Here is a 12,757-nt window from a genome sequence, read left to right on the forward strand (position 1 = left end):
CTCCGACAACACACCGACGAGGCATGATATCTCCAAGGTACGGAAAACAGTCGAAAAAACGAAAAATAACAGAGCTGATTTGATTCGGTGTTTGTAATGTGTTTGAGAAAATGGCGGATTGCTTCCCGTTGTGACGTCATCACTCCGAGAGCGAATAATAGAAAGGCGTTTAATTCGCCAAAATTCACCCATTTAGTGTTCGGAAATCGGTTAAAAAAATATATGGTCTTTTTTCTGCAACATCAAGGTATATATTGACGCTTACATAGGTCTGGTGATAATGTTCCCCTTTAACATCTCTAGAGAGATCTAGAAATCGCTGTGCACCAAGGATTCCCACCCAACCTGATGGAGCTTGACAGGTGCTGCAAAGAGGAATGGGCAAAACCGCCCAAAGATAGGTGTGTCAAGCTTGTAGCGTCGGCTGTAACTACTGCCAAAAGTGCATTAACAAAGTATTGAGCAAAGGCTGTGAATACTTATGCACATGTGATTTCTTAAAATAAGTTTTCACATTGTAATTATGGGGTATTGTGTGTAAAATTCTGAGGTTAGGCTGTAACATAACAAAATGTGGAAAAAATTGAAGCGCTGTGAATACTTTCCGAATGCACTGTAGATACTTCAATAGCAGTAGTTCACGATTTCAATAAGAGTGTGAAACAATCAACAACACAAAGACAATGCAAACAAAATAAACTGCATGAGTAGAGTGAATGAAGCACTAAATGTCAGGTAAATTCATTCTATTATAACCTAGAAATGGCAATATCTTTTAAAATGCATACAGTATGAATTGAAAGAATGCTCATCACTTAGCCAAACTACCCAAACCAAAACCACATTGAAATTGAGTCTTATGGGAACAAGTGGTATAGAAAAAGAATGACTACTATAAGTTTAAGAGCACGGTCGGAGACAGGAACAAACTTAATGAACTAATGAAGAGAGCTGACTCTGTCCTAGGTTGCCCACTAGACAGCATTGAGGAGGTGGCTGACAGAAGAATGCTGACCAAGTTGACATTCATAATGTCCAATACTTCTCACCCCATGCACTGTGGAAGCCCTGAGGAGCTCCTTCAGCATTAGACTGTTACATCCACAGTGCAAGAAGTAGTGCAACTGCAGGTCTTTTCTACCCACAGCCATAAGACTTTACAACGCACTTATGTGATTACTATGATCTTTTTTCTTGGTGTGCAATCCAGATGTTAGTGTTTTTTGTTTTATTTTATCTATACATATTTAGTTTTTCATTATATACTTCTGCTCCTGTATGTAAACACCTGCTCTGCAACAACGTAATTTGCCCATTGTGGGATGAATAAAAGTCTATCCTATCCTATTAATAACAGCAGAAGCAGATGCTCAACATGAAATTACAGCAAAGACAACATGTATAAAATCACAATGTTCCAATCCACTGCAGTGTGTCACACGCATTTATTGTTAGGAAATATGATTACTGTAAAGGCTTGGCTCTCTAACGTTCTTCTTTTTTTTCAGGCCGAACTCACCTCCAGCCAACATAGCGTGCCGCTGAGTTTTCTGATAGCCCACGGGGACTCCACCTGTATCAATGACAAACAACAAAAAATAGACCGGTAAATAGCAAAATACAGAATATAAAAAAAAATCCAGTACAATTTTGTTTTAAAAATAAATAAATGCAAATACCGCCACTCCTTATCTTTTTTTTTTTTTTTTTTTTGTCCTGTCCAGCTTCTCAGGCAAATCATATAGTTGATGTAGATGCCCATGTCGGCTGTTCAGATTTACTTTACAAAAGAGAAGTGTAGGATACTTCTCTTGTTGCCTTATTTGTATTTGACTTTATTAAATGTATTTATATTATCATTTAGTGCAGCCGGGCCAGAGCAGGAGGGGATAGAAAGAGAAAAAAAAGAAGACAGAGGGGGAAATTGTGGGGACAAGAGGGGGATTAGACAGAGAGACAAAAACAACAACAGCAAACAACAACAACAACAACAATAGAGCAACATCAGCAAATACGACATGTACAAATATGATGGTAAAAGTAATAGCAAATAAGCAGTTAGCGAAAAATAAAAAATAATACAGAAATGACAATGAGCATTATTACACTACAAATGGATCAATACAAATACCAATAGAAATAGCGCTATTGATAATGAACAATACCAATAATTTACCTTTATTATCAACAATACAGTTGTTTAAATGCAACAATACATATACGTAATGATAACTTGAGATACGAAAGAATACAGAAAAATGGAGGGGGAGAAAGAGAAGCAACCTACATTAACCTTGTAGATTGTTATAGTAACAATAGGTTAAGCTTTGTCAGTGTGCCATGTGTTACACCCAGTTTACCCTAGGGCAACAACGTTAATATATGTTTGATGAAACGTGATTATGTGCATGAGTATAAGTATGCATATGTACTTGTATATGTACAGAATGTGTATATGTGTTTGTACAATGAATGTATGTGTACAGAATGTGTATATGTGTTTGTACAGTGAATGTATATGTACAGAGTGTGTATATGTGTTTGTACAGTAAGTGTATATGTACAGTATGTGTATGTTTGTATATTGAATGTGCGTGTGGATGTACGAACTTTAGGTATGTAAATATGTACTGTATTTGTGTATGTATGTGGGAGCGTAGGTACCTATGTACGTATGTGAGCACTCCTTATCTTTAACCTTTTCTGTTGTACAAATCAATTTTATTTTAATCAAAATGAACTTTGCTCAGTCCTATTATCAGAGCATGTATGTTTGTACTTTGCACCGTCGATCACAGTGCGTCAATTTAGTGATTAATGTGGAGTAATAGGTCAATTTCATTTGCACATTAATTAATTTTCATTAATCTGTTCCTTTGACATGCTGCCGTTCCACTATAGTGTGCTTCTACCGCATACAAACTATAAACATACTGTAATTTACTGTTGATCACAAACTTATGACAGCCAGCAAAACTTTACCTTTATATCAAGTTTATATCCTTTTTGTCCACGCTGACATTACATACAGGTTATGTTTATGATTAGGGTAATGTTCGGAAAAACTAATAATTTGTTTTACATGACATTTATTGTTTACTTTAATAGTACACACACTAATAGTACCGTAGTCTATATCTTTTAGTCAGATAAATGGCTCTGAAGCAGAAAGTGCACACCTCCCTATTTGACAGTAGGAATGTTTTTTTGTTGGGGTTGTGTTCATCATTTCTCTGACTCCACACATGGTTAGGTTTTATAAGGCCAAAAAGCTCAATTTTGGTTTCATGTGGCGACACTATATTTTCCCAAGCCTTGTCTGAGTCAATCAAGTGTTCATTGCCATGGACTTGTCTTCTTGAGCAGGGCGACCGTGCGGACACTGCAGGATCTCACTCCATTACAGCAACATGTGATACTAATGAGGCGAATATCGCTCCGCCCTAGGGATCACAAATCAGCGCCTCTCTTGTAATTCTGGTCTGGTTCCTCCCCCTTACAGAATCATCCTGACCCCACTGGGTAAAATCTTACATAGAGTTACAGAAGGAATGTGATGTACTGGTAGCTTGTATTTTTCTATTTCCAAATAAATGTGCCAACAGTGGGTTCTTTCTCACCAAGCTTCATGTAGGACATTCCAGTCTTGTCTATAAATGAGGTGTCGTTTATCCACACAATGAGTTGCATGTAGGAGTACTATCTTAAAGGAACAACACTAATAAACGGTCTTAGGGAATCTGAACATTTGCGGTTTAATAGCGGATCAAATAACTATTACCATCGATCAAATACAATTTAATTCGTAACCTTTATTTTCTGGATTTTCTTTATATTCCGTCTGTCTCTTACTATTAACTCACCATAACTATTTTGGACTGTTCATATCTGTGTACGGTGGTAACTTACAAAATTAGCAGGGATCAAACATTTGCCCCTCTAGAGCAGTGTTTTTCAACCACTGTGCCGCGGCCGTGAGATACAGTCTGGTGTGCCGTGGGAGATCATCTAGTTTCACTTATTTGGGTTAAAAATATTTTTTGCAAACCAGTAATTATAGTCTGCACATATGTGTTGTTGTTGAGTGTCGGTGCTGTCTAGAGCTCGGCAGAGTAACCGTGTAATACTCTTCCATATCAGTAGGTGGCAGCCGGTAGCTAATTGCGCTGTAGATGTCGGGAACAGCGGGAGGCAGTGTGCAGGTAAAAAGGTGTATAATGCTTAAACCAAAAATAAACGAAAGGTGAGTGCCCCTAAGAAAAGGCATTGAAGCTTAGGGAAGGCTATGCAGAAGAAAACTAAAACTGAACTGGCTACAAAGTAAACAAAAACAGAATGCTGGACGACAGCAAAGACTTACTGTGGAGCAAAGACGGTGTCCACAAAGTACATCCGAACATGACATGACAATCAACAATGTCCCCACAAAGAAGGATAAAAACAACTGAAATATTCTTGATTGCTTAAACAAAGCAGGTGTGGGGAATAGCGGTCAAGGAAGACATGAAACTGCTACAGGAAAATACCAAAAAAAGAGAAAAAGCCACCAAATTAGGAGCGCAAGACAAGAACTAAAACACTACACACAGGAAAACAGCAAAAAACTCAAAATAAGTCAGGGCGGGATGTGACAGGTGGTGACAGTACACCTACTTTGAGACAAGAGCAACATTGATGCACGCTTGGTTATGGTTTAAAGTCATACCCAACAATTGACTTTAAACTTTTTACTGTCAACTGTGTTTAGTTTTTTAATGATTCCTGCTGGTGGTGTGCCTCCGAATTTTTTCAACGCAAAAAATGTGCCTTGGCTCAAAAAAGGTTGAAAAACACCGCTCTAGAGTATGCATGTTTGTCTGTCTGTATCCTGTGAATTGTCTTCTGCAATGAATCCGCCTCGTCACCTTGCCTCAGTGCACTCGCATTAAAGGAGTGACACATAAAGAGGCCTTGACTGAGCTCCTGGATATGCTGGTAATCTCTGAAAGCCATGAATATAATGGAATTGGGGTCTAAAGGATTTAAAAAGAGAGCACTTTGCCATCCAAAGCCAAGTGCTTCTCAAGAGGAGTTGCCTTTTCGCACATAAACACAGTCACTTACGTTGTAGTCTCCCTCTGTGGAGCGCACTTCATAGGCGTAAGCCAATAGGATGTCCACTAGGCTAAGCCACACTTGGTAACGTGAAGTCTTGTCGAGCAGGTAGGATCGGTTGGTGAATTTTCTCATCTGCTCTTTCTCATCGTCACTGAACAATATGGCTGCATGAGAACATTACAGAACAGGCATTAGTGGTAAAAACAATACAATTGATTTTGTTACGTAAACTAAAACATTTTTTACACTATTCATGGTACAATTCAGGGGGGGCCTTTTAGCCCGCACTTTTTAAAAAGACAGTTTTTGTCCCATACACATGTTAATGTCCAAAAATATTTTAACCCTATTGAATGAAGACGAGTCAAACACTTGTGCCAGGCGGAAAACCGCCGCTCAGACTGAAGCTTGTCTCTTTAGACCGCCCACAAGCTCATTGATAGGCTTTATTGCGCTGCCTTCGTGCCAATGTGACAATGACTGACAGCAGGCTGTAGCTCAGGGGTCTCAGACACGCGGCCCGCGGGCCAATTGCGGCCCGCGAAACGTTATTTTGCGGCCCGCACCTTAATATGAAAATGTAATATTAGTGCGGCCCGCGAGTTTTATATGAATGGCGCTTGACAGCGTCATACTTGCCAACCATCCCAATTTTTCCGGGAGACTCCCGAATTTCAGGGCAACCATTCTCTCAAATGTCTGCCGATTTTCACCCAAACAACAATATTAAGGGCGTGCCGTGATGGCACTGCCTTTAGCGCCCTCTACAACTTGTACAAACAGCGTGCCAGTTCAGTCACATGTTGTATTTGTCTTCTGTACACACATAAGTGACTGCAAGACATACTTGGTCAACAGCCATACAGGTCACACTGAGGGTGGCCGTATAAACAACTTTAACAGTGTTACAAATATGCGCCACACAGTGAACCCACACCAAACAAGAATGACAAACACATTTTGGGAGAACATCCACACCGTAACACAACATAAACACAACAGAACAAATACCCAGAATCCCATGCAGCCCTAACTCTTCCGGGCTACAATATACACCCCCGCTACCACCAAACCCCCCACCCCCCACATCAACCCTCCTCTCCGTGCGTCGGTTGAGGTGGGCGGGGTTTGGTGGTAGCGGGGGTGTATATTGTAGCCCGGAAGAGTTAGGGCTGCAAGGTGTACTGGGTATTTGTTCTGTTGTGTTTATGTTGTCTTACGGTGCGGATGTTATCCCGTTTGTCATTCTTGTTTGGTGTGGGTTCACAGTGTGGCGCATATTTGTAACAGTGATAAAGTTGTTTATACGGCCACCCTCAGTGTGACCTGTATGTCTGTTGATCAAGTATGTCTTGCAGTCACTTACGTGTGTCTGCAGAAGCCTCATACAACATGTGACTGGGCCAGCACGCGGTTTGTATGGTGAAAAAGCGGACGCGACGACAGGTTGTAGAGGACGTTAAAGGCAGTGCTATCACAGCACGCCCTTAATATTGTTGTCCGGGTGAAAATCGGGACAAATTCGGGAGAATGGTTGCCCCGGGAGATTGTCGGGAGGGGCACTGAAATTCGGGAGTCTCCCGGAAAAATCGGGAGGGTTGGCAAGTATGTTCCTAGGGCGGGATAGCCATTCAAAGAAGGTGAATTCATTAAAAAGTGCATGTTAGATTTTTCTAACAAATCTTTTCTTGCGGCCCAGTCTCCCCCAGTTTCTGCATCCAGTGGCCCCCAGGTAAATTGAGTTTGAGACCCCTGCTGTCGCTGATCAATTTAGAAAATGTTTTAAAATTGCATCATTTAATCAAATCAAATCAACTTTATTTATAAAGCACATTTAAAATTTACCACAGGGGTAGCCAAAGTGCTGTACAATGAACAGGTTAAAAGATAAAACGAGTACCGAGCAAACACAACACAACACAAACAGAACACGATAAAAAATAAATAATTAAAATAGAATTAATAAAAACATAAAAACATAAAAACAGGATCACAGCAGGTGTATTATGGGGCGCCATTGCAGGATGGATATCACTCAGTGTTAAAAGCCATGGAATAAAAGTATGTTTTTAAGAGAGATTTAAAAACAGGAAGAGAGGAGGCTTGTCTAACACTCAGGGGTAGGTCGTTCCAGAGCTTGGGAGCAGCAACGGCGAAAGCTCTGTCACCTCTAAGCTTCAGCCTTGTGTCAGGGACCGTCAACAGCAGCTGATCGGCTGATCTTAAGGATCGGGTGGGGCAGTAAGGCTGAAGGAGGTCGGAGAGATAGGTTGGCGCGAGGTTGTTTAGACATTTAAAAACAAATAAAAGGAGTTTAAAATTGATTCGGTAACGCACAGGGAGCCAGTGAAGGGACGCTAAAATAGGGGTGATGTGCTCACGTCTGCGGGTCTGTGTTAGCAGACGAGCAGCAGAGTTCTGCACGAGCTGCAGGCGGGCGAGGGAGGCCTGGCTAATGCCAACATACAGGGCATTACAATAATCAAGACGAGTCGAGATAAAGGCGTGGATTAATTTCTCAAGATCATGTCCTGATAGAAGCGGTTTCACTTTCGCTATTTGGCGTAATTGATAAAAGCTTTTTTGAACGACGCTGCTGATTTGTTTTTCGAATTTAAAATCTGAGTCAAACTTTAATGGGATTCCACAATCATTGGGCCTAAAAATAGATAGTTTTAGTCAATTCGATTGTTTTGCCATAAACCTCACCCACAGTTGAGAATAAAACCAATAATGTTTCAGTGTTTTTTGTTGTTGTTTTTTACCTTAAGTCATACAACATTTACTGAATGGTTTAACAGGCTTAAAATTGGAAAATGTATTTACTTGGATATTAAGTTTAATATCATACACTGATGTACAAGAACAGATGCTGCAGTCATTGCATTTTTAATGAATCCCTTGACTTTGTTCTTTGTAATTTATAAATTATACATGACCAGTTTTGTTACAGAGCTACTTCTATAACAGCTAAATTTCCTCTACTTTGAATACTTACAAACTGTATTTGCAAAACAGCACGACCCCACTGAATACATTTGAACATTTAATGTTGGCAAAAAAAGTACCATTGTTAAAAGAGCTGTTGAGGACATGCAGAAGGCAAAAAAAACAAGTGTAGGATTTCTGCAGCAGCAATTGAAAATAAATTAATGAGTAAAACTTAATTCCAAGAAGGCAATAACTGAAACAAACACACCTTCAACCCGCAGTATGGAAGTGTTCACAGCAAAAGAGAATAGATGGAGGTTTGAGCCAACCAAGTAGCGTCTATAACTCTCGATATACAAAGATGACATAATAAAAACAATGGATTCATCTTATTTTATATTTTGTGATCATTTTTTTCATACACATATTCTGACAAAACGGTCAAAATAAGTTCTATGGCTGGCCAATGACCAATTGTAATGGAATGCCATGCCCAAAACAAACAGTTGCTGTGAAACGACAACAACTAAGCCATACTAAAAAGAACACTTCGCTAAAATGAAGAAAATTCAGATGTGTTTACAACTAAATTTTCGTTTGGACTAAAAATTCACAAATCCCAGCTATGAAATTTGTCATGTTTTGACACTGACGTTGGAACTCTTAAGTATAGATATATAGAATTGGAATCTGCCACAAGCAACTATAACAAATAAAATAGGGCTTCAGCAATAAATTGATTAAATCAATCTGATAAAAAACATAAGCTTTGATTTATATTGTGTTGCTTCGATTAATCCTTTAATGAGTAATCAAAATAAAATCCGGACGCATGGGAGTATCCAGAATTTTAAATACGCTGACATATTTTCTGCATGGCCTCTGCAATGGAGTGGGGGGGGGTCGGTCCTGTAATCTATACGGCGGCAGCAGAATATATATTTTTTTAATTTGCAATAACGCACACCAAATGCTAAAGGTAAATATAAAAGTGCAATTTCAATGTTGATTTATTTGAAAAAAAAAAAGTTTCAAGTATATTCTTTAAAATACGCTTTGAAGCTATCAATTGTTGAATCCGATTACTCCATTCATCAAACAAAATAATCGATATATTACTGGATTACTAAAATAATCAATAGCTTCAGCACAAACTTAAGACATTTTTATTTCGACACAATACAAAGAGGGTTGTGAGTATGAGCAATAGGGCCGTAGAGTCAAAAGAGTTCATGTATAACAAAATCTTCCCAAAACACAAACACACACTCTTTTATGTTGCAGTGATGGGATCAATAAGCAACAAATTATTTACTGTCCTAATAGACAATGCATTTCAAAATGACACTACTTCTATTACAAAACAAAATAAGCTAAGCTGGTTGTTGGTCTGAATTGGTCCTGCGATGAGGTGGCGACTTGTCTAAGGTCACCCCTGCATTCCGCCCGAGTGCAGCTGGTATAGTCTCCAGCCCCCCCGTGACCTCTGAGAGGTACAAGTGGTAGCAAATTGGATGGATGGATAGTGTTTGAACGTATCCAAGCATACACAGCCTGGTGACTTCAATGCCTTTTGTGAAAAATCCTTCATTAAATATTGGGCAACTGCGCAGTCTTGAGAGCAACTTCCTCTTAACCACCACCATACATGTTCATTTCTCTGAAATGGAGCCCATCAATTCTAAATGGCCATTAATTCACAGCATATAAGGGGCTTTATCTGATTGGGAAATTAATTTCCCAACTAATTCATCCAGTTGGAGAGGCAGTCTGTTCTCCACAGGTCCAGATGGCCTGATAGCAACGGGTAAATATGGCTTGTCAAAATACCGCAGAGGGTTTGAAAATATTGCTCGAATTGAATAAATGGGGGGCAAAATATAACCTTGGAAAGGAAAATATGGCTCATGATAACATGAGGCCATGTCAAGTGTAAAATGGCACAAATGACCATTATAAAAGTGGATTGTGTAGAGGTGGCTTAAATGTGGCCAAAGGGTCAGTGATTTAAAAGTGGCATCTAAATCTATCCGTCACAAGTTTTAGCGAGTAGTGAGAGGCCAAGCTGTCAGGTCCATTTAGTCTAGGATAGTGTGTAATTGTGGCTGTCCAGTGGACAGCTGGGGCCTGTCAGTTCGCTGGCCCTGACACTGAACAGCACAAAGGGCCCACTTTCTACTTCATTAGCACTTGTGTCTGCATCCATGTGTCAGGTAACATATATCAGCCATAGCATTAGTGAAACGCTGAAAGCTCCAAGGATTTGTTTTCTGCTCTAGACAGTCTCTTCTTATGTATTGAAAGAAGAGATAGCAATTATCCTGCAGCAGAAGTTCCCTAATCTTACAGCACTTTGTCAATGTTGCACAAAATATGTCTATTGATGGTGGCATTGATTTGAAAAGCGGCGCGCCAAACTTGAAATTGTGCAAATATAGTATGTGTCTTGGATGGACTTGCGTTGCAAAAATATCCTCATGGTACACGGACCATTATCGATCCCGCTCTGCTGTAGAAAAGGTTACGACTATTACGCCGAATGAGCTGGCAGATTGATCCCAACTCAGTTAATTAAGAGTTGCTGAAATGGTGCGTACCCGGTAGCATTCAAGGAAATGTTCAATGTTTTTTCTTGATCGGTTTTCAGATTTTTATAATGCTTTCACTAAATGATTTCTGAACCGATACCTCAGAATAAGCGTGAGACTTCTGAGAAAATGTCCACTTGAACGAAACATATACAGTCGTGGTCAAAAGTTTACATACACTTGTAAAGAACATAATGTCATGGCTGTCTTGAGTTTCCAATAATTTCTACAACTCTTATTTTTTTGTGATAGAGTGATTGGAGCACATACTTGTTGGTCACAAAAAACATTCATAAAGTTTGGTTCTTTTATGAATTTATTATGGGTCTACTGAAAATGTGACCAAATCTGCTGGGTCAAAACTATACATACAGCAATGTTAATATTTGCTTACATGTCCCTTGGCAAGTTTCACTGCAATAAGGCGCTTTTGGTAGCCATCCACAAGCTTCTGGTTGAATTTTTGACCACTTCTCTTGACACAAATGGTGCAGATCAGCTAAATGTGTTGGTTTTCTGACATGGACTTGTTTCTTCAGCATTGTCCACACGCAATACATAATACATAATACGTAAGCATAATACTACCATCACCACGCTTGACGGTAGGAATGGTGTTCCTAGGATTACATTTTTGTTTCATCTGACATCACATGGACAAAGATAAGACTTTCTGGAGGAAAGTTATCTGGTAAGATGAAACAAAAATTGAGCTGTTTGGCCACAATACCCAGCAATATGTTTGGAGGAGAAAAGGTGAGGCCTTTAATCCCAGGAACACCAGACCTACCGTCAAGCGTGGTGGTGATAGTATTATGCTCTGGGCCTGTTTTGTTGCCAATGGAACTGGTGCTTTACAGAGAGTAAATGGGACAATGAAAAAGGAGGATTACATCTAAATTGTTCAGGACAACCTAAAATCATCAGCCCGGAGGTTGGGTCTTGGGCGCATTTGGGTCTTCCAACAGGACAATGACCCCAAACACACGTCGAAAGTGGTAAAGGAATGGCTAAATCAGCCTAGAATAAGGTTTTAGAATGGCCTTCCCAAAGTCCTGACTTAAACATGTGGACAATGCTGAAGAAACAAGTCCATGTCAGAAAACCAACACATTTAGCAGAACTGCACCAATTTTGTCAAGAGGAGTGGTCAAAAATTCAACCAGAAGCTTGTGGATGGCTACCAAAAGTGCTTTATTGCAGTGAAACTTGCCAAGGGATATGTAAGCAAATATTAACATTGCCGTATGTATACTTTTGACCCAGCAGATTTGGTCACATTTTCAGTAGACCCATAATAAATTCATAAAAGAGCCAAACTTCATAAATGTTTTTGTGACCAACAAACAAGTATGTGCTCCAATCACTCTATCACAAAAAAATAAGAGTTGTAGAAATGATTGGAAACTCAAGACAGCCATGACATTATGTTCTTTACAAGTGTATGTAATCCTTTGACAACGACTATATATTGTTCTTTTAAAAAACATGACTGCATGAAGCTAACTGCGCCAGCTGGATTCAAAAACAAAAAGGGGAGGACGTTAGACTGCAGTATGTGGATACTGATTTTGAAGTATTCATTACCTTGACTTGAGACACTGGCCTCCAAGACAAAAGGAACAGTAACGGTGCTTTTAGCTGACAAAGAAGACTTCTTGACATGTATCTTTCTATACACTGACTGCCTCATCCTCTGAGTCAACCACATGTTGAGGATGTCAAGGCTGGCCTTTATGCACCACAATTCCCTCAGAAGGTGGAGGTAAAACGATTTCCTGCCATGTGCTAAACGTAACTATACATCTGTGTGTTTTCCATTTTCTGAACTAAATAACTCTGAATACTCTGAATTCCACAAGATGGACATTATCTCCTGAAACAAAGTACTTGTACTAAAGAGAAAAATTCAAATGCCAAACTAAACAAATTGCAGTTGGTACAATTCAAACCTGTAAAAAATGTAGCAAATGTATATGCGCTATTATGCACAAACACTACAGATGTACCGAGCAACATTTCTAGCCTTAGATCCCGAAACAATTTTTTTGGTCTGAGTTTTTCGATTGAGTCCCAGTTCGATACTTTAAATTTGAATTTAAGAAGTGAAAATGTTTTACAGCAAGTAACTAAAGTAAAAA

General features: G+C 39.4%; 1 protein-coding gene across 3 annotated transcripts in view; it reads right to left on the reverse strand.

The window, feature by feature from the left end:
• shq1 (SHQ1, H/ACA ribonucleoprotein assembly factor) overlaps nt 1–12,757 on the reverse strand; it is a 95,106-nt gene that overhangs the window by 49,556 nt on the left and 32,793 nt on the right. For all 3 annotated transcript variants that reach the window (XM_061923952.1, XM_061923951.1, XM_061923953.1), the window contains exons 8-9: nt 5,104–5,261; nt 1,520–1,573 (exon numbers count right to left, since the gene is read on the reverse strand). In XM_061923952.1, the coding sequence (XP_061779936.1) occupies nt 1,520–1,573; nt 5,104–5,261 (212 nt within the window). The remainder of the gene's footprint in view (nt 1–1,519; nt 1,574–5,103; nt 5,262–12,757) is intronic.

The sequence above is a fragment of the Nerophis lumbriciformis genome, linkage group LG28 (assembly GCF_033978685.3).
Source record: "Nerophis lumbriciformis linkage group LG28, RoL_Nlum_v2.1, whole genome shotgun sequence".
NCBI lineage: Eukaryota > Metazoa > Chordata > Actinopteri > Syngnathiformes > Syngnathidae > Nerophis > Nerophis lumbriciformis.